The sequence below is a fragment of the Drosophila santomea genome, chromosome X (assembly GCF_016746245.2).
Source record: "Drosophila santomea strain STO CAGO 1482 chromosome X, Prin_Dsan_1.1, whole genome shotgun sequence".
NCBI lineage: Eukaryota > Metazoa > Arthropoda > Insecta > Diptera > Drosophilidae > Drosophila > Drosophila santomea.
Window position 1 is genome coordinate 18554100 of NC_053021.2, and position 23546 is coordinate 18577645.

Consider the following 23546-nt stretch of genomic DNA (forward strand, 5'->3'; position numbering starts at 1 on the left):
ACCCAGGGGGCCCCCAGGGAGTGATTGACTGGACTGGACTGAGCTGAGCTGAACTGCTGGACTGATGGACTGAGTGACTGACTGACTGGCTGACAGAATGACTGACTACCGGGCCAAGTGCATATTAGATGGCCCGGCAATTACCTGCAACAGCGCCAGCAACAACAGCAATCACTCAATGCTGAATGGTCTGAATGCGCTTCTAATGAGTTGAGTGGCGGCGGGGGAGGAGTGTGTGTGTGTGTCTGTGTGTGTGTGTTCGCTTTACACCTTACACTCTCTGAACATTCCCAGGTGAGATGAGGCTACCTATCCCTATGCCCCATGCTCATGCTCCAATAGCACCCTCGTGTCGGGGTGTCTTCGTACTATTATTCACTACTAATTTGAACTGACATCGAATACACTGCAGGTGACAACCGCTGACAATCGGTAGGAACTTTTCGGTAGGGATACGCCCACTACAACCCTCGGTTATATTCACATTTATCAGAATGGTTTAACTTCAGTCGTGGCGGCTTTTGTTTGTAATTAAACGGAGTACTGTCAATTAATGATGTACTTGTAATGCGGATGTATGATAATCATTTTAATTTCATTAGACAAAGTTGCATTTGCCATTGGCGCCCGAACAGGCGCCTTTGCCTCATTATTATACCCGTTACTCGTAGAGTAAAAGGGTATACTAGATTCGTTGAAAAGTATGTAACAGGCAGAAGGAAGCGTTTCCGACCATATAAAGTATATATATTCTTGATCAGGATCAATAGCCGAGTCGATTTGGCCATGTCCGTCTGTCCGTCCGTCTGTCTGTCCGTCTGTCCGTCTGTCCGTCTGTCCGTCTGTCCGTCTGTCCGTCTGTCCGTATGAACGTCGAGATCTCAGGAACTACAAAAGCTAGAAAGTTGACATTAAGCATACAGACTCCAGGGACATAGACGCAGCGCAAGTTTGTCGAATCATGCTGCCACGCCCACTCTAACGCCCACAAACCGCCCAAAACTGCCACGCCCACACTTTTGAAAAATGTTTTGATATTTTTTCATTTTTGTATTGGTGTTGTAAATTTCTATCGATTTGTCAAAAAAAATTTTGCCACGCCCACTCTAACGCCCACAAACCGCCCAAAGCTGCCACACCCACACTTTTGAAAAATGTTTTGAAATTTTTTCATTTTTGTATTAGTCTTGTAAATTTTTATCGATTTGCAAAAAAACTTTTTGCCACGCCCACTCTAACGCCCACAAACCGCCCAAAGCTGCCACGCCCACACTTTTGAAAAATGTTTTGATATTTTTTCATTTTTATATTGGTCTTGTAAATTTCTATCGATTTGCCAAAAAACTTTCTGCCACGCCCACTATAACGCCTACAAACCGCCAAAAATTGTGTTTAAGACTCTCCTTCTCCCTTCCATTAGCTGAGTAACGGGTATCAGATAGTCGGGGAACTCGACTATAGCGTTCTCTCTTGTTTTTTGCTAGGAATGTTGGTAAAGCTAGGTATTTTCATAAGTAAAGAGGATTTTCTTTAAGCTTAGTTCCTATTGGCGATATTTGGCATGATCGCAGCACACAATTTTCATCTGCTTTTCGCTGGCCAAGTGTAAAATCGACGATTGCACACAGGCGGCCGACAATAAGTTGTTATAAATTTTGTTGACACGAAGTCAAAGCGTTTGAGCAGCGTTGATTTGAATGCAAGTTCATGAGTTAATCAATTTTAATGCCTGGCACACCGGGCACACCAGGCAACAAGTTTGGGACCCGATCACGTCGTCTACACATCGATCGCCGCCAGATACTTACTACCACACCATAGTATAGTATAGTACCCCCATTCTCTTCCCACCCCCGGGCAGCAATCGCTACTCTCCTTAAGCAATCAATCGATGGAGCCGCAGCCTCGCCTCGAAAACAGCATCGAATTGTTTGATCGTGTTGTAAATTTCTGCTCGTACCCAAGTATTTTCCAACTTGGTGACGGCGATGGCCGACTCCGGAGTCGAGGCTCGCAAAACTGGCCTTATACGGACCTCAGCTCAGAGTCGGGGCAAGACATTATTTATTTATATGTATTTTTTATAAAGCCTTGTATAACTTGATAACAAAAAAGAAAAACAGAAAAAAAAAACAGAAAAAATCGAAAACAGCAACGAGCAACGGCGGCTGAGCCGAGCCACAAGATTGGGTTACGTTTAAAAGTTTTGTGCGCTTGCAGAATGAAATGATTTATGGTCTGAATTACAGATAATTGTGATAATCATACCGAAAAGGTTCGGGCGCAGTTCGCATTCGCAGATATTTCTCGCTCTCGTCCCTTGCTATTTTGGCTTTTTGCTCTTTTTTTTTTTTTTTTGGCCTGGAATCGATACAGAAATCGGGACTGCACAAGGGTTAAGGGAGCGGTTGAAGTGGCAGCCATATAAGTTGGAGGGATGCGTGTCTAAAATGCATAAAAGATTTCATTTCGGCCAGCCAAATGGTAGAGGCATTTATGAAATGCTGATCTGTGTGACTCTCGAAATATTTAAAAAAAAAATGTTCAATCTCATTTCGCCAAAAAAGTATTTCATTTAATTTTATAACTGCAAATTTCCTTTAGTATGTTTTCTTTAGAAACAAATTTGCTCTGCAACTTAGCTTATATCTATATTTTTCCATAATATATCTACCCATAACAATCTCCATCTTGTTACTTCACATGCGTGTTGTCTAGGACCTTTTTGACTTGTTCACCTTGTGTACACATGAGTTCCTTTTCAGCTGAGTATCACTTAGTCTAATTCCCCCACGACTATGCATTCTGCATAACAAAGATTTTTGCTAATTTCTCAACAAAAACCGAGGAAAAAGGCAGAAGAAAAGAACGAGGACAATGAAAGGAGACCAATGCGGAGATAATTCCGACACACACGGAATTATAGAGAAAGAAAGGCGCTGAGCGCTCTGCTCAGATTTGTCAGGAGATTTTCGGCTCAGGGGCAACTTAACAAGGCACAACAATGTGTGGCCGATGATGATTATGATGATGACGATGACGGTGACGGTGACGGTGATGTATGCCACATATATCTATATATGTATCTGGTGGTATGCAGTTTGTTTTCGTTACGGCTATTTAGTGCTTTGGCCTGCTCAAGCGCCTCGGTTTTTGGTTTATTTGCTTAGGCGGCTTAGGACTGAAATGCCACAGTGGATTTATCCTACCCATTCCTCATAACACAAAAACCAAAAAAAAAAAAAAAAATAAGAAGACAAAAATCCTCTGTGTTTGCTGTGCATTTCACAACTTTTTATGTGGTCATATTTCTTGCAAGTGCTGAAGTGTGCCTGACTGACATCCCAAGTTGGGATGTTTGGGATATTTTCTTGTCTTTTTTTTTTTTTTCTTTGTGTTTTTGGTTGGGCTAAGTTGGGTGGGGGGCCCTTCGAATGACAGGAAACGAGCGCCGAGCCGTAAAACGCTTCAACTCCTCGGCATGTTTAATTGCCGTTAGTTTTTACACTCGCCAAGCGAATATCTCATCGGATGTCAAAGGCAGCCCACTAAAACTCAGCTCATTTTGCCGCTTTCGCCTGATTTATGTTGTAGGTGGTGATTTACGAGAAGGGTAAGGGTTTTTGCGTTAGCATCTCTCCGATATCCAATTGAATTAAACCAGATACTTCACGATCTAGTCTTGCTTGTCCGCAAGTGTCCGTTATGCAGAGAATGTGTCCTTAACTCAATTATAATGACTCTACTTTATGACTCTACTTTATGTCTCTACTTCATTATATTTCAAGTTCGAGTTCAGATGGTTTTTAGCAATTATAGACACGTAACACTTAAATAACTTCATTTAATCCCTGAAAAATGCTGTTAAATTGGGTATATCATATGAAAGTCAAGTGTGTGGTGTTTTGCGGACCCTTGATCTTTCCTTTGATAGCTCCCACTCTTTGTGTCGTCTGTCTGTCAACACTGGTCCCAAAGGAAAATCTCAGCCGCAGCGAAAGAGAGCCAGCTGTAAATATTGTGTTAAACATTAAATGAAGTCGTTAAAATCGTTTAATGATGCACTCGTTAGTCAGTCGCGTTGACAAGTGAGGTGGCCTTTTTTGCACTCGGGGAGCTCGGTTGACGACGACTCCACCCACTTTTTGGCTGCTTGGCAATCTGGCGCATCAAAATCACGGGCCATGACTGCAGTCGGCTTGTTGTCAAAAGGAATTGAAAGGATGTTTGATGGCATGCTAAATTGACAAATGCATGCAAAACACTTTTCGGCTGCCGCATTTGCGCATACCGCCTCATTATTCATAGCTAGTAAAAGTCGCATGTTGCTGCCGCTTCTGTTGCTGTTGCTGCTGCTGCTGCTGCTGCTGCTGTTGCTGTTGCGTGTAAGTTGCCATGCAATTGGCAAATGCTTCAATCCGTCTTAATACTCAAAGTTCTCGGCGGCAATTAGCAATAAGGCGGTGGGGGCAAAAGCCTTTTCTAGTCCTTTTCTTCGCATTTTCCAATATTTACATTGCCCGAATTGTATGTCCCTATGTTGTTGCAACAAGTGCTGCTGCTGCTGCAGCTGCTCAAAGTCAAACTGTTTTGGGGGTCTAGTCATAAGGTCAAACTGTGCGCATTATCAACGCTGAAGGGCGAAAAAAATCTGCAATAACTTCGGCACTCGAAAAAAATACCAATTCATTTGGCAAGTTGCAAGCGCTGCTTAAGTTTGGTGAATAAAAATGCTATAAAAATGTGAATTAAAGCTATCAATAAAACATATTTGAAATACTATACACTTCTGTAATAACATATTTCAGAAACTTATCAAATGCCTCATTTGAGGTCGTTTTTTTTCTGAGTGTCGCGCAGCAACATTATGCTTAAGCGCTGCAAGCGGTTCGTGCTTAAAAGCGCGCGACACACACACATATTACGGGGAAACAATGTTGCTGTTGTTAGGCCCGCCAGCAACATGCAACATGAGTTGCTTTTGTTGCTGCTGTTGTTGTTGCCGCATTTTGTTGGCCGCTGCGCTGCCTGCTTAAGATGTATCTGCTGTGATTACCACCAGGCGAGCGTGTACTTAAGCATTTTATATGCTTTTTTTATGCCATCTTGTCCTTGTGCAACATCGCGGTTTGCGGGCTGCAAGTTGCAAGTTGCAAGTTTCGCTTCAGTCTCTGGAGTCCAAGTCCGAAATTGGGTTTATAACTTTGCGCCGAGGCGCGCGTTGAAATGGCGTTGATGATGTTCATGTTTCATGTTTGTGGCTTGATGAAGCGCAACGATTATCCCCACCAGCAACAACAACAGCAACTGCAACAGCAACAACAACAACAACAACTGCAACGGCAACAGCAACACGGGCTGTAAAAATATGCCACAAATTGATTGATTTGCCACGGCACGAAGCTGAGCCAAAGACGTTTGGCCACGTTGCAAACTCGTTTCAGTTTCAATTTCATTTTTAAAGGCATTTTTACCCACTCGCATTATTTCGCCTCGCGTTTTTATTTTATTTTTTATTTATTATTTTTACTTGTATTATTTTGTTATTTTTTTTTATTTTTGTTGTGCGTCAGCGAAAAGTGGGCGTTCTTGTTGCGCTGGCGTGCCAAAAACTATCTGAACATGGCGACAAAATATGCAAAGCAAGCAACCAAAAAGCAAGTCAAAAGCAAAGCGCAAATGCAAATGCAAATGTAAATGGAAAAGCGGCGAAATGCAATTGAAACGCAACGAAAATTGTGCAACGCCTACTGCAACTCGGATGCAGCTCAAGTATTTATTTTTACATTTTTTCGCTTCGATTTTATTTTTATTGCGGAACTGCCACACAACAATTTCCCAATTGAAATGTGTACGCGAAAATTGTTGCCGCTTGACAAATAAGTTGCATGCAAATAGCAACAGCAGCCACAGCAGCAAAACTGCAAGAAAATTCAGCAGCAGCAGCAACAGCAATTGCCACTGCAACATCAACGGCAGCAGCAATTTGTATGCAATGAATTAAATTCCAGTGCACACAATTTTCTCAATGGCAAAATGCTTGCAGCGCGGTTTTCCATTGATGAAAATCACCAGGCTCACCTTTGACCATCTGGGTTGTTTGTCAAGTTGTCTTGACAGCAGCAGCAACAGAATCAGCAGCAACTGCAACAGCAACTAGAAGCTGCCGCAGCAACATTGGTTGCAAGTGGATGGCAAAGCCCACGAACTTGGCCAATTAAATGCAACTAAATGTATTATATGTAACTGGAATCTCAGCTTAACTTTTTTGATATTAATATATATACTTAATCCATTCAAAGTGGTCATCTACTAAGCTATTTAGCCAGTTTGGTGAGTCATATACCATAGAAAGTACTTTTAAGTATTTATGTGGGACTTTTCCCCAGTTCTTGTTCGTAATTTGCCCACTGTGCCCTGTTAACTTGACAAATTTGTGTGGAGGCAGTCGCTTGTCCAACAAATGCAATTAGTTAAATGAATTTTGAGCCAAGTCTCGGTTACGGTTCGGCCATCGAAAGCGTTTATCAACATCAAATTGAAAACTCAAAATCCAGTCGAGAGTTTTTCCCACATTCGTCAGCCCAGGGAGATTGGATGGACTGGATGGATGGATGGATGAGGGAAAAGTGTGGAAAATGTCTGAGGGGGAAAGCCGAACTGAGAAAATGGCCCCGAGGGCCAGCAAGTCAAACGCCAGACTCCGGTTGTCTGGCTGAAAATTGTGGGTAATTTTCGGGGTTACCTTCGCCCGGTTAACATTAGCGTGTGTGCAGGTTGTAATTTTCTACTTTGCGCCTGAAAAACGAAACGAAACGAAACGAAACAAAACGAAACGAAAGGGAGGGGAGGGGAAAATCGAGGGAAAATCGTTTGAGGAAAACCTTTCAAGGGTCGATCGTTATGTTATATCTATGGATTTCCATGGGGGACTTGTTAACTGCTCATAAAGGCCACCAAAATCGAGATCGAAAAATAAAGAGCGCCATAATGCACATACTTTGATACGTGTAGTGCTATCATTTCCTAATAATATAATAAGCTCTACGATACGATCACTTGGTGTTTGTTGCGTTTTGTTAATTAGCCATTTAATGCCCAATAAAACCAGGCGGCAGCAAAAGCAAAAGCAATAGCAATAACAATAACAATGGCAGAGGCAAAGGCCATTAGCCAGAATCCGATTCAAAATCAGAGTCACAACACGATTTCTGATTTATTGAGTCATTAAATAATAATCATAATTTTCTTGTTTAGCAGCCACTATAAAAAGCCATAAACACCAAGTGGAAAAAAAAAGCGTTGCCAAGTCGTCGATCCTCATATTTTATGTGACTAGATAAAACAAGAGAAAAAACAGAAAATGCGAAATGTTTGTAAACATTATTTAAATAACTTTGGGCAATTTGATTGATTATGCGGATGATTTTTATAATTTTACTTTACTGCCTCAGCGGCAGCTTAACACCTTTCTGCTTCCCCACAAATGTCTAGTTTACACTTAGTAGCTAGGGGTTAAGACTAAATTCATATGCCCAGTATGCCTTCCAGTCAAATCAATTTATCAAAAAGAATATACACATGTTCAATGTTAGTCCGCAAAGCTGGTTACATCTTCAGCTGCCCAGATTATGAAATTAAAATTTATAAAGACACTAATCGATGGAGATAGACTGGCGGAGTGGAGGAGAACAAACCACTAGTTCGAGACTAGCCATCATTAATCAAAGTCAGCCCCATGGCGTTTTTGGTAATCTTCGTCTGGACGTATCGTCGCTTTTGAATGTCCACCACTGTCAACCGTAGATGAAAACCAAAAAAAAAAAAAAAAACAAAAAAATAAAATACAAAATAAACTGCCGACGCCGAATAAAGAAATCAATAAGTCAAATTGCCAGCTACGGACATGGGCATTTTCATTATTTATTATTAAACGAATTGGTGCAACCTTAACTGCCAAAGCAATTGGCTACCGGTCTTCTGTCTTCTGTCTCCCATCTCTCGTCTCCAGTTTTTTTTCAGTTTTTTTCAGTTTTTTCATTTGTTCAGTATTCAGTTTTTAGCATTCAGATCTGCGATCTCCGGCCATCTTCGACTCCTTCGAGTGCCATTCGAAATGAAATGAATATGCAAAAGAGTTGAGCCGTGCTGCGAGAATAAATAAATATAAAATCAGGGGGAACGGCAACTGCTTCTGCTGCTGCTGTGGCCAAATACAAAAACCGGCAGCATTTTGGAGCTGCTGCCCAGACAGCTGGACAAGCCCTCTTCACAGCGGGATGGCGGATGCGGCCACATGGATATGGATGTGGGTATGGGTATGGGTATGGGTATGGGTTATGGGTATGGGCTATGGGATATGGAGGAGGTTGGTCAGGAGGAGGGTCAGGGGGCCAGTCCAAACCAGGCCCCATTCGCTCTTATTTAGCTAATTTAAATGAGCTGCAAACAAGCGGCCTTAAAACAGTGACCGCAATGCGAATAGCGGATACTCTACAAGGTTTCTGAATGAAAGTTTTTATATAAGATGTACAAAAAATTGGATATCTACATATAATTATAACACTTTTTGATTGCATTTATTTCATATTTATGTGCAGTTAACCGAAAGAGTATTAGAGTGTCAGCACGCAAGCAAAGCGAAAAGCTGGAAGCGATTTTATGGGATGTGTCTTGCAATTTATCAAACATTTTGGGTAGGCGGCGGCAGCAACAACAAATTGATTTGCATAACCAATTATAAACACATTCCGTAGGAGTTGGACCCTCCAACCACTCCATCTCAACCCATCCCATCCCATCCCATACAGATTCAGATTCAGAGCCACAACCTTTCGACTCCTTGTTCTTGTGGATTTCGCCTCTGTTGCTGTCCAAGTCTTTTGTTTAACACAAATTGTCGCACTTTAGCAGCCGAACAAAGGCCACAATGGAGCTACGAAATTGGGGATATCTATCTATGTGGTTGGTTAAATAGGCGGATGTGCAATATAGTTACTAATAGATTTATTTGCCATTGACACGAACCGCATTTTTGTCTATTTATTTAGCCATTGTTATTTAGCTGTTGCTTATTTGCTTGGCTAAACTGACCAGAACAGACCAAACGCAGATAATGCCATCGCCTGTCCCACTTAAATATCACCCGATCGCTCATATTTAGCTATATAGCATATATATATATGTGTATACTTAAATAGTGGGAATTGGAGCTGTAAAACAAATCTGATTGCACATTGTACAACCATTAAACGAGTCACGTCAACTGGAGTCTTGACCAAATGGCTTTCCACATGACAAAGGTGCATTAAGTTTTTTTGTTATTACTAAGTTTTGTTTTTACCACATTTGCGAAAAAAAAATCAACTTCCATATCAAATGCCATGTTAGCACTCAAAGAAAATATAGTTTCATTAATTAATTGAGTTCCTCAATCGTTTAGTAGCACAGAAATCGATTGTAGTAACTGGAACAGGGAACTTCTATCAATTTGCATAGCATAGAATAACAGAGAAGTGTGGTATTTGGTGTAGCCCATCACTTATTAAACACTCGTCACTTTTAATTAAAAGTCGCCGCCTGTTCCACAGAGCTGTTGGCCAAGTCCTGCCTGACTATTTGCTCAGGTTGTGTGCACCATGTACGAGTATACATATATCCCCCCATTCACCATCCATAAAGTTTTCCAAGGGGGGGGAGGGGGCTGCAGCTGCATGCCACTGCAATTTGCAATTACCACAAACACGCGGCGCAGAAAACCAGCGGCAGCTACATTGCATGGCAAAAGTTTTGCAATTAGAACACTTTTCGCGTGGTTTTAATGATAACACATGGGTGTGCTGGGGAGGGGGCTGTGTCAAAAAGGGGGTTTATCCACTGCATAGGCGTAGGGGGCGTGGCAGGAAACTAGCTTTTAAGTGTGTCTGCACACAGAAAATGCGCGAAAATTTCGAGTGAAAACCACTCGATGGTAGTAGTAGTATTTTCTTCTTTTATTTTTATTTTTTTTTCAGCTCCTGTTGTTTTAGGCCTACTGCTATATTCTTGGCATAGTTTCGGAATCAAGTGGAACTGCATTGTTGGCCCGAAGACAGCGAAGGCAGCTTTCTGGCATTGTCTTGGCATTGTTTTGTGTGGTCAAGTGCTGCGAAAGGACAATGCAGATCGCCGTGTCTTGTTTTTACAAGAACTCTCTCATTAGAGCGCAGATTTAGAGCAAATGTCCTTTGTTTCAATCGAAAAGAACTGAAGAGAGAGAGGAAGAAAAGAAGAGTTTTGTATTTGGCCTAAGTGTTGTGTGTTGTGTTTTCTTTTGCCTTAAATCAGGCGCTCTGTGCTGGCATTAAAGGATTTGCAGGATCAACTGCTGGATTTCAGTCAGCTCACTAGCGCTCGCTGCCTATCTCGCTCACTCTCTGTTGCTCGCTCGCTCTCTCTCTCTTTCTGACATCCTGCGGCGATAATCGCTGCTGGCAGGATCACAGGACCACAGGATCAACGTTGCTCTCCCCGTTTCCCGTAGACCGCTAATTTGTTACAAAAATTGCACATTTCGTTGTTCGCGCCATGGGGTCGAGAATCCGTGTCAGTCGGTCGGTACCTTTTCCCATCAGCATCCCCTCTTTTCATTTTCATTTTCATTTTTTTTGGCCCATCCATCACCGCCATTTGGCAGTTGCCTCCTCTTTTGCGCCCTCTCTTTCGCTCTTTTCTCTCCCTCTCCCTCTCTCTCTCTCTCTGTCTTTCATTCATTCACTGGCGGCCTTGCCCTTTGACCTTCGTCTCCTACTGCGCCATTTCGAGCATTTAGCGGCACTTAGTCCATCAACCCATCTCCCTTAATCCACCCCTCTAAAGTATCTATCTCCGTCTCTCTTAGTGTGCGAGTGAGAGGCAGTCAGGGACATAAAAGTACAGTCATCGCAAAAAAAGTAATAATAAAGTGGAAATATGCAAAGAATAATTCAAAATTAAATGGGCAATAAGAAAAAACGTTATGCAATATATTGCGAGGCGAGGGAGACAGTCTCGAATCAATTGTCTCGCCATAAATATCAATATCAATATCAAGTTGGCTTTCAATCAAACTCATTATGCTAATGAAGACACACAGCTGCACACGCCTACACACAGATACTCCGACACACAGATACTCCGACACACAGATACTCCGACACACAGATACAGATACAAATACAAACGATCGGTGGATGGATGACTAAGTGAGTGAGTGAATCGATACCGACTTGTGATCAACGCAACGCAACGACTTGACTTGACTCTCGGACCAACTTGCTCTGGGGCTGCTTAACCATCCAGTCATCCAACCATCCATCCATCCAACCATCCATCCATCCATCCACCCAGCCATCCATCCACCCAGCCATCCATCGAACTAACCGAATAACCAAGCAGTCCCCTGGTGGGTACAACATCATCATCGCGATGATGATCGCCAATGCCTGACCATCGACATGAACATCGACAGCTTGCGGCGACGTTTAAATTTGTTCATACTATAAACAAAATGAGCTGAAGATTCTATCTGTTCGTGTAAATATTTGTTAAAATTAAGCTTTCAACTGAAAAGTTTCAAAAATTGTAATTTTCGTATCTTTTAGCGATCTTTTTTTCTTTTTTTCTTTTTATTTTGGGACCTTGGATCCCCTGGTCCATCCACTTTGCTGTCAGCCATGATCCATGATCCATGATCCACATGGATATACTATATAGTATATAGCTACACTGCTGATTGATGCCATAGATCGGCGATAGTTATTGCTGACAACGATTAGTCTAATAGTTGGTAATTTGATTTGATTTTAGCGATTACCCTACGAGTGATCATTAGAGATCAGATGCCATAACTTGGGAGCAGATTGTATCGCCATTGTTGGGCTCGCTAATTTGTCAGTTTGATTGCGGTGATCACTGATTTCACATCAGGTGGCTGTGTGATAAAATTAAATATGTTTGATTGCGATTAAGTGGTGACAAGCAATCAGCGATAGTGTCATTACACATTGTATTTTACCAACAGAAAATGCAGTTTTCCGAATCAACTTAAGAGTATCTTGGATTCGGCTAGGCCTGGTTTATTAATCGGCTTAGAAACAAATTTTGTTTGCATTTTTAATGTGTTTTTTTTTTTTGCCTGTTGTGCTTAAATATGCTGCTGCTTTTGTGGCCTGTGGCAAATGTTTTGTCTTCATTTCGTGGTGTGTTTTTTAAGTTTTTCTGTTATTTTGTGTTGCCTTCTTGTTTTTTTTTGTTTTTTGCAAATTAGCCCGCAGACATGGCCAGACATGCAAACCTTATGGGGGCTCTCAATAAAAAAAAAATAAGAGAACAAAAAAAAATAATAAAAAAAAAACGAACTGCAGGAACAACACCTTAGCCAAGCTGCACACATAATTCAATTAATTTGATTTAATTGCCGCAATGAAAGCGGCGCATAAATTGCATAAATTACCCACGAACTGAGCAACTGAGCAATTGCAGCGGCAATTAAACGACCACATAAAAAGTACCCATATTCAGCAAAAATATTCTCGATGCATTGCTGCACTTTTTTTTTACGATGCCATAGAGCAACAACGCCGAATGGCGGATTAAACGCGGATTTATGTTCCTAAATATGCTATCCAATTGGCAGCTCCACCCCAAATTTTAGTGCCCCTTCTAAAGAACAGAAAACAAAAAATTTTAACAAAAACTCCACTGTTTTTTGTGCGCAAAAAGGGGTTCAAATGTGAGCTTACCGCAATTTTGGCAAATATATGTTTTATTGTTGCTTTTTGCCGGCTAATGACGTTGCAAATTTGTGGCCAATGTTGTTGCTGTTGCCTGTCAGCGTTTATGTTGTTTGTAGTAACCCCCATGCATACCCCACCCCCCCTCGATCCATCATCCCCCCAAATGTGCTGAAAGTTGTGAGTTTTATGAAGTTTTAAGCAGGCTCTAAGTGTAATGCGAGCTGAACACGTCAACAGGGGAAGTGCTGCGGTGCGGGGCGTTGAGGAAATGTGTGAAGGAGTCAAGGATGTGGTGGCTTAATGTCGAAAAAAGGAGAACTAAGAGGGGGCGGGGGTTCAGTTCAAGGCAAGAGGCCAAGGAATGGCAGCAGTGAATTTAATACGCGAATTCAGTTGGGTTTTATAAGCAAGCCAAACAAAATGCTCAACGATAATCAACAGAAATAAAGAATTGGTAGTGTCAATTATTTTAAACGAGATATTACAACTTTTAAGCTGTATTACTCAACAGAAATTGTTATAAATTTTCACACTCGTTGCTGTTATGACTTCTATTTCACACCCTGCTCCCGCTGTTAACCCCTTTTTCTTTCTGGCCAACTTGCCAAGCAATCCTTGGAAATTGAATGCATAATCAACCCCAATTAGTGGAACAAAGTCTGGAGCCTGAACTTAAACACCCAAACAGGCCAAAGCACTCAGCAAAAGTTCGGGTTCAAATTAATTGCAATCCGAGGCACATTAAATGTGACCCGTTTATACAAAGGGGGTGGCCAAAATTTTGGGGGGGGGGGGGGGGGCTCCCTAAGTCGAGAATGTCATGTGGCTCTAATGAGCGGTCAGTTAATCATGATATTTCAGAAGAGCAGGGGAAAGGTGGGGGGTTTTTTTTGGGGAGGCGTGACACTGAGTCCTTGAGAGCGCCAAGGGTTGCAAAAGTGGGTTTGCTTTTGTAGGGGGGAGGGAGGGAGGGTGATAACAAACACCAGAGCCAAATGAACAGCAAAGTGGAGGAACATCGAATTAAAGCATTTCCTAAATTAAAATCTTATAAGCAATTGTCTTCTCCTCTCTCTTTTCTTTCCACTAAACCTGTCTCTTTCGCTCGGCCTCTACCCATCTCTTGCCGTCTCTTTCGCCCTCACTCTTATTGCCGCACATTAAAGACACTTTAATGCACTTCATCAATTTGGGTTATGACTGCACTGCGCCTTCAGACGAATCTCTCAGTTCGTAATTATCGGGCCAACCCAAAAATCAATGCTCACATCGACTGGCATATACCCTATATGATTACCAGTGCCTCGCTGCTTTCAAATACTTAATTAAAAGTAAGTGCTAATGGTGATTTTATCTAAGGTGCTATGCTGTATTACCATTATTAAAGCACATTATAGAGTAACATCATAGAGTATTTATAGATCACTTAGGCCTGAAAGCACCTTCGTTCTCCACTTTACTTTTGGTTTTTTACTTTTTGTTTTCTGAAATTTCTCAAAAAAATAATAAATAATAAAAACCAAAAAAAAAAAAAAAAAGCAGCAACGAGGCAGCAGAGATAAGGATGAAACAGAAACGCACAAGCGAAGAAGGATGAAAAAATAATAATAAAAATTATGATGAAAAAGTCTGGAGCTTTGGAAACTCCATTAATTTTTACCCGGCTACTTCTGCACCGCCGTTTTTGGAGCGTCATTGTTAATGAGTTTTCGTGTATGGCTTACTTATGGGTCTCTGGTTTTAGGACCAGCTTCAGGTTCAGGTCCAAGTCCAGCTCCAGGTCCAGGCGTAGTCCAGATCCTCAAGTGAGAGGACCAGAGGACCAGAGGACCATCTCGACCATCAGAACATCATAAGACCAGTTCCAAGGAACTCCCAACCGATGAAGACAAAGTTGACCGATGCTACTTGGGGGCCAGGCGTTTTTTTAATAAACTTCTGGGACAGAAGCGACTTGGTTCCCACGCTGCTTTTAATTTGCGAGACTCTTTCGCTCGCCTTCAGAATCAGAATCAAAGCCATTAGTTTACACTTTACATGCTAATGGAAGGAAGACGGTCTGGCTATATATATATATATATATATATATATATGTATATATATCTGGTCTGGTTTGGTCTGCCATCCTTTTGGATTTTAAAGAAGTCGAAATGCCTCGAGCTGTGCGCGTTGTGGCTTCTGAATGGCGAAGTTCTCTGCCGCCGAAAATAAAATCAAAACCAATGAACTTTTTTTAATTGCCTATGAAAATGGTATCTGCCTCGTTGCTCCTTGCGATTCTTCAGTCGATTCTCCAGCGTATTCGGTAGCTTCATTCTCTTCACTTCGGCGTAGGCCTTTTGCAATTTAAAAGTATCTTTTATATTCGCGTTGCGCCGTTTTATGTTTTTTCTTTCTCTTTTCTTCGTCGCATTTCTTGTTTTATTTGCATTTTGGCGCCGGAGTTTTGCAGTTTTTGGTTTTTTTTCTTATTTTAGCTGAAGTTAAATTTTCGGTTTTTGTTTTTTTTTGCTGATGAGGAGTGCGTTTTGTTGCCTTTCACACACTGTGCCACAAAGTTTGGGGATTAGCCGTTCCGACGGATTAGCTTGAGATTGATTCCCGTTGATGGATGGCGATAATTGTCGGCGTCGATAGTTGATTTTTTTAGGAGTCTGCTCTTTTATGGCGGAGAAAACTCATCAGCAATGTAAATGGCAGCGATAATTGGAAAAGACTGAATATCCATTTGCCGCCTGCGTGTTTGTTATACGAAAAGTGTGTAATAATATTCAAAATTTAATGGGCACTTTTTGATGGACTCTTACGTTTTAACTGCCAGCTTTTCCCGCCAGCCGCACAGATCATTCAAATGCCATTTACCATTTGAAGGATATGTATTGAGCCATGTTGTAATAGATATTAAGGCTCAACGAAGAGATTTTGTTTAAAACATGGTGTAATAAATACTTATCTTGGGATTAATCAACAAATAGCTGTGGAAATATAATTACATCTATCCTAGTAATTAACAAATATCACAGTAAAATCCTAGTAATTAACAAATACCACAGCAAAATCCTAGTTATTAACAAATATCACAGCAAAATCCTAGTTATTAACAAATATCACAGCAAAATCCTAGAAATGAAAAAATATCTCAGTAAAATCCTAGTAATTAATAAATATCACAGGAAAGTCCTAGTTATTAACAAATACCACAGTAAAATCCTAGTAATTAACAAATATCAATGTTAAATCCTAGTAATAAACAAATATCACAGTAAAATCCTAGTAATTAACAACTATCACAGTAAAATCCTAGTAATTAACAAATATCTCAGTAAAATCCTAGCTATTAACAAACATCAAAATAAAATGCGAAGCTGCATTACAAGTAAACTTAAGAGAGCAACGATTGCAAAAGGCGTTTAGTTGTAAGATCAACACTTTCACCTGCAACTACAGCACCAAATTAGGAATGCAGATCAAGGACACATACATATATATATAGAATCACCTTGATCCACCGACTCCAAATCGAATCGGATCACAATAGTTAACAATTTGTTTGGCACTCTGGCACCCTGGCACCCTAGGGGGCGCCACTTGGCGCCAGTCGGCGTACCTTCTTCGATTCGAGAACCCATCGATCCCAGCGGCAAATTAGCCACTGCAACGCCCCACCCATGAGGCATTGAGACTATATACACATATATACACATATATATATGCGGCATACAATGCAAACCGATGAATAATGAATTGGTCTTTGGAGTGGACTTCAAACGGGCAGCGACGTCGACCACAACGAATTTAGATTTTTCACATTTTTATTGTTGTTTGCCGACACGGCGATGCAACAGAGTGCATTTCCCTCTCTCTCTCTCTTTCTCTCTCTCTCCTTCGCTGTCTCTGTCTCTACATTTCTCTGATTCTCCGATTCAGCCCATTTTTCCCTGGCTCATTGTAAATCATTAGCGACGGCACCTGCTGTGAAAATTATGACACCGCCTCCGATTGATGTGCCCAACTTGTTGCCGCCGAAAGAGATGGTGCGATATTCTCGAGAGGGAGAGGGCCATAGCGGGTGGAAGTGAGATGGGAGATAGGAGTCGGGGTCGGGGTCGGGGTCGGGAGCTGAGGTAGATAAAAGGTGAGGAACCTGCAGCGCCATTTGCTGATAGCGCCCGCTGTGAATTCAAACAGGGGGAATCTGTATTTGTATATCTGCATCTGTATCCGAATTCGAATCCGTAAACTGGGAACTTGGTAACTGAGAACTGGGAACTGTTTCCCCTCTTCCCTTTCCCCTCTCCCCTGGCGGGGACATCACCTGCTGCGTTGACCAATTTTGTTTAGCTCGCGCCTTTTGAAGATAGCCCTTTTTAATTGGCCGAGATTCCGATTCCCGATTCCGTTTTCACCTTCGGGAAATGACATTCGACTGTTTTAATTAGGCCAACTGCAAGGCCTCCTAAGGTGGCCAAGAAAAAATGCACGGAGCAGGTTTTAAGTAATAATGAAGAAAGGAGTCAAGGCAAGTTTTCAATTAATGAAGCTATAATGAGTTACTGTGCAGCAAGTATTAAGAGCCATGAAGATAGGATTTAGTGCAGCAAGTATTAAGAGCCATGAAGATAGGATTTAGTAGGATTATTTTATCAAGACTTTATCAGTGAATTAAAGCATTTCATGCTAAGATTATTATATAGTCGTAAGACTATATTATATCCCCCCAACACATAATCTCTAGATCATAAAATTTTTTCAGCCACTTGCATCAAAAGTCTGATCGATTAATCAAATCGAGTTGCATTTTAATTTGCCCCAGTCTCTCCTGACTGACTAGCTGACCAACTGACTAACTAACTAACTGACTTGCCTGCCCCGATATCATTTTGTATAATTTATCCAACACACACACACTCGCTTACACATACACACACTGGCACAACAGCCATTACTCATACGCGCAGTTGCACGACGTTGAAATTGCTCCAATTAAGTGTGTGCTTTTTTTGGCCTGACTTCGTTTGGGTTTTTCCGTTTTTTGTTTTTCTTTTTATTTTGTTCGACTAAGGGGCCAAAGTAGTTCGGTGGCTGGATATCCAGATATCCAGAAGATCCAGGAGAACCAGGAACCTCACGATTCGAATGGGTGATGTCATTAGGCTGCCAAAGCACCTGTCCGATGCGGGAGATGAGCGGACTTGCAATTGAAAAAGCGGCAGCGACATAAACGTGCCACAAAGCAGATCCACAGAAAGTCAGGAAATGCAATATATGTACATACATACATATATAGGTATACATATGTATATGTATGGTTAGGTGGGCGGTAGTAAGGGGGATTCCCCAGATTCGCCAGCGTCGTTGCCTTTCCTCTCAATTTCTGGAGTGGCCAATTACTGGCCAAAATAGCAGCTTCCGCGGAGGCTCTCTGATCCCGATCTCCGGCTGATTGCTGGTTGCCACAGCAATCCACTGAGCCACCATAAAAACCACTGCACCACTGCACCATTGCACCACCGCACCACTGCACCCACCCAACCCCCTGCACACGAAAATCGGCAACGAAAACGGTAAAAGCTCGAAACTAGGCAACTGTAAATCGGCCGACTCGAGTCAGTAAACTATTAACTTAATTTTTTTGGACAACTCGACGAGGCCACGACTACTGGGCAATGGCCACAATGCACTCAAACAAATAATTGGTTGCAAAAGAGGAGAAAAAAAGGCGCAAAGCTGTAGACTTTAATTACCGTACCTATAGTACTTCTTAAAGTTTCTCATATGCAGTTTGATTATAAGATATTACTTAAATATATTCCAGCCTTCTAAAACCGATTGTTAGCATAACCCAACCCGTTTTGCAAATATTAAAGCCAATAATAAACAAGAACAAGTTGCACTTTGTGCAAGGTGGAAATTCAAATTCAAATTCAAATAGACTCATTTCCCTGGTAATCGATGGATGGCCGATTAATTTTGGATCAGTGTATAATATGTGCAAATATATTGTGGCGCTTGATTGAACAACTTTTACCGTATTGCCAAAGTTGTTCAACTTGTTGTTGACAATTCTGGCTGTTGTTTTTGTTTTTGCTTTTATTATGGTTATTGTTATTGTTATTGTTGCCGTCGTGGTTGTTGTGCCAAGTTGTTATCCAGCAGCAACAACTCAAGCAGCTGGCAGGCATGAAATGTGTTTGACGAGGATCCAATCCGCAGAGACCACAGATTGGGAGAATCCTTCTCTAGAGAAATCCTTCGACCTTCGTCAATCAGGCAGCAATTTTCGAGTGAGAAACGGAGTAAAAACAAGTGCCGCATTCGCCGCTAGACAAAAAGCGGAATTGAAAATTAGTTTTGGCCAAGGACTTAGCCCCGGAATCGAGCCGACTTTTAATGACTTCCTCCCAAAAACGCAGCTCTCGATTATAAATGTCTGTGGGAGAAAAGGCATTTACTGTATAGTCGAATGGGTCATACTCTAGAAAAAATAGGAGTATATTAAAAATGTTATTTAATAAATGAAAATAAAGTTGTTTCTCTTGAAAGACTATAAGATAGGCGTTTGAAAAATCAAGTAACTAAAGTTCTTGAATACAAATTAATAAGACATTTTACAATGTGGTTTAATATACTTTGTTGCACAACCAATTCAATACATCGTCTTAACTTTTTTGGTAATTGTCAAATATTTGTTATATATTTTTTTTAATATTTGTTAGCAGTCGTCTCAACTCTTTGCTGCCGAAAAAGAGTATCTCCAGAACGCCAGGGACCATAAAATCGCGGCTCATTCGCAGCGCTAAAAGGGAATTTCAGTTTTGATTTACGTGGCGAATTAATTTTGTGGGTTGCTGTTGCTCTTGCTGTTGGCTTCTTGGCCCTCTCGGCCTGCCCTTTTGGCCCTCTTGCAGCAGCAGCAGACAGACAGACATTAGAAACCGTTGGCCAAACCAAACAAAACAAAAGAAAACCAAAAGCAAAAGCAAAATCGGGCAGGAAGCGAAATTGAGCTCGACTAATTCGCATTTAAGTAATTTGCAAATTCGCGCGAACGGCAGTTAATTAAGAAATGCAAGCATTCCCATGGGAAATGTTTAACAAAAATGTGTGCGGTTGAGTTCGAAGTGATATAAAGTGCATATAAGAAATGGGAAACATGTTTATATATTTACTATGTTTAGAAATACAAATTTTGATTTTAACTAGTTGTTGATATTAATCCAAATGTTAATGCCTTTTTTTAGCAAACTAGTTATTGGTATTAAAACATATTGTAATGTCTAGCTCATAATTCTTTTGTATCCTTACAGGATCATCCCAGCTTGAGGGGAACTCCGCTGGCCATGCTGGCCGCCCAGTGCAACAAGCTCTCCAACAAATCCCCGCCCCCGCTGGCCGACGCCGCTGTGGGCAAGGGCTTCCATCCGTGGAAGAAGAGTCCCAACTCGCCGGCAGCCGGTTCCAGTGGCTCCTCCGGCGGAGGAGGCGGCGGCGGTGGCGGCGGCAGCAGCGCTGGCCAGCACTCGCCCTGCGCCATCTCAGCGGCCAGTTCGTCCAGCTCCAGCGGCTCGAGTGGTGGCCAGTCCTCCAGGAGCCTCTCCTCCAGCGCCAGCACCATGGTGAACATCACAGCTAGGTAAGCAGACAGGCGGCGCACAGCGATCCAGCAGGGATTCCCCCAGTGGACGGTGGGTGGATGGGGCATTCTGGAGGTTAGGTTTGCCTAGAGTTTACTGTGCATTAAGCACTAAATTGCTATTAAATATTAAATAAAATATATTTTATAAAAGGGACATTTCATGGAAAAGAAAACAGATTATCAGAATAAAATATACGTGTTTATTAAATGCAGATAATTCCAAGATAGTAAATAGTAGTAGTAGATAGATCCGTATAAAAGCAGTATATTTTGTAGAGGACATAACTTTCATAGACTACCATCCACCCACCACCTGACCACCCCTTTTGAGTGGTAAGGGGGGGGAATCCCCTGGAGCGCTGTGCGCGGACAGCCGCAGCAGCTGGCCCTATACGACTCGCGAGTAATTTCAGCATCTATCCTTACAGTCGCCCCCTGGCCTCCTCCTGCGCGGCGGTGGGCGGGGGCTCCACCGGCTCCTCCTCCTCCGCCACCGGATCACAATCATCCTCAACGGCATCTGCGGTGGCAGCTGCCTATGGCGGTGATTTGTACTTTCCAAACACCTCCACATCGAACATGGACAACCATCATATGCACCAGGGTCTGCTGGGTAAAGTGGAGGCCGGTGCGGCTGCCTTTGGCGGTGTCTACTCCCGTCATCCGTACGATTGGCCCTTCAATGCGGTCACCCACAAGGAGGCGGCCAGCGTGAATTCCGGCTGGTGGGACATGCACAGTGCCGCCGGTTCGTGGCTGGATATGGGTGGTGCGGGCATGCACTCCACCATGGCCAACTATGCGAGCGAGAACTATAGCTCCGCATTGAGTCATTCGCTGTTGGGATCGGGACAGCATTTGCTCCAGGACACCTACAAGAGCATGTTGCCCGGCCAGGGTGTGGGCGTTGGTGTGGGCGTGGGCGTGGGCATGGGCGGCTTCTCACTGCCGCACAGTTCACCATCGGCGGCGGCAGCAGCGGCGGCGACAGCGGCAGCGGCAGCGGGCGGCTCACCACAGGGTGGCACATCATCGACACCATCACCCAGATCCCAGAGGCGTTATGCCGGACGGGCCACCTGCGATTGTCCCAACTGCCAGGAGGCGGAACGCTTGGGGCCCGCTGGCGTTCATCTGCGCAAGAAGAACATCCATTCGTGCCACATACCCGGCTGCGGCAAGGTGTATGGCAAGACATCGCATCTGAAGGCTCACCTGCGGTGGCACACCGGCGAGCGTCCCTTTGTGTGCAACTGGCTGTTCTGCGGCAAGCGTTTCACACGCTCCGACGAGCTGCAACGGCATTTGAGGACGCACACCGGCGAGAAGCGCTTTGCATGCCCCGTGTGCAACAAGCGCTTTATGCGCAGCGACCATTTGGCCAAGCACGTGAAGACGCACAATGGCACGGCCAATCACCAGGCCAATGGCCATAATGGTGGGCTGAAGAAGGGCTCCTCGGAGTCGTGTAGCGACTCGGAGGAGGCCGCCAACCAGTCGGGCGAGTCCAACGGGCTGGGCGGCGTGGGCAGTGGCCAACAGACGGGCGGGGCCGGTGGCGGCGGGGGTGGCGCCAGTTCTGGATCAGTTGGTGCTGGTACGTTAGCGGTATCGGGATCGGTGACCACCGGAGCGGGATCTGGATCCGGTACGGGGGGTAGCTCCAATTCCAATTCCAATTCCGGTGGCTCAAGCGGTTCCGTTAGCGGTTCCGTATCCGGTTCTGGCAGCCATCCCGGCACCCCGACCTCGCTGCACGCGCACAGCGCCAATGGCACGTCCAGCAGCCTGCTGGGCGGCGGTCTGCACCTGGCCACGCCGCACCAGATGGTCGCCGCGGGCGGTTCGCCGGTGATGCTCCACCAGCAGCAGCAGCATCAGCAGCAACAGCAGCAGCAGCAGCAGCATCAACAGCAGCAGCAGCAGCAGCAGCAACATCAACAGCAGCAGCATCAGCAGCAACAACACCACCAGCAACAGCAGCAGCAGCATCATCATCAGCAATTTGGCCAGCAGCAGCATCCACATGCCCATCACCTGCACCACCATGCCCACCACTCGCACCACCTGGCCACCGGTGGCTCACCCGGTCTGGATCCCAGCTCCCTTGTGGATATCAAGCCACCAATGGTTTGAGGATCGCTGGGACCCTTCCTGTTCACCAACTAAAGCAGCGCAAGGGTTCCACACCATGAATACCACGTACTACGTATATATGTAGTATATATATAGTACATAGCATATACAAAAGCGATATCATTTTGATTTGAAGCTCTATCTTGCGGTTGTACATATAGCCAGCAGATGTCTGTAAATATATATTTGAAAAGAAACGCCCGCTCTATGTGTCTATCGCGCTAATCCCAGCACTAAACTAAAACTGAAAGTAAAATATTACAAAATATATATATATATATATAAATATAAATATATGAATATAAATATATTGCTTATAGCCTATTTGTAGAATAAGCCATTTTCTAGACTATCTAGTTATCACAGTGAGAGAAAAAAAAAAAGGAGAGCGATTTTTTTTTATTTTTTTTTAACTAGCCCTATGGATATGTAATTTTTTTTTAATAGGTACTAAGCATTATATACGACATTAACCAAGAGACAAGCTTCGAGCACCACAAAAACAAAAAAAAAACCTTTAAAAACGAGATAAGAACCATTATGCAATTCTAAACGAAGACACCTAAAACAAAAAAAATATATATATATATATTGATATAAAATATATATGTATATGGATATTGAACGGGGGGAACATCATAAATATATTTCTAGTCCAATTATGAAGTGTGAGCGAACCAAAATTGTAAAGAGAAAACAAAAATCAAGAATGCAGGGGGGGAAATTGAAACTCTAGCCCTTGTAAATTAGCATATGTCCCTCATTTATTTTTGCTAACCCCATCGAACGAGGATATCTTAGACGCTAGTGCTTTAATCGATCCCAACTAAAACTAAAACTAAACTAAACTAAACGAAAAAAAAAATGATGGAAGAAAAGAAGCAGAAGAGAAAACCCAAGCTAAACCTTAACTAAATGTGTTTTGTTGTTTTATTTGAACTAGGCTTAGAGCAGATACTTAGATACTTAGCACCACACACACACACACACACACACACACACACACACACACAAAAATG

General features: G+C 42.8%; 1 protein-coding gene across 3 annotated transcripts in view; it reads left to right on the forward strand.

Moving 5' to 3' along the window:
* The window catches only part of LOC120456613 (transcription factor Sp9), a 28959-nt gene extending 5445 nt beyond the window's left edge, over positions 1-23514 (forward strand). For 2 of the 3 annotated variants that reach the window (XM_039643528.1, XM_039643529.1), the window contains 2 exons: positions 20063-20388; positions 20805-23514. In XM_039643528.1, coding sequence (XP_039499462.1) covers positions 20063-20388; positions 20805-22527 — 2049 coding nt within the window. In that variant the 3' untranslated portion in view covers positions 22528-23514. The remainder of the gene's footprint in view (positions 1-20062; positions 20389-20804) is intronic. The other variant, XM_039643531.1, reaches the window with a different exon arrangement.
* The last annotated feature ends 32 nt before the right edge of the window (positions 23515-23546 follow it).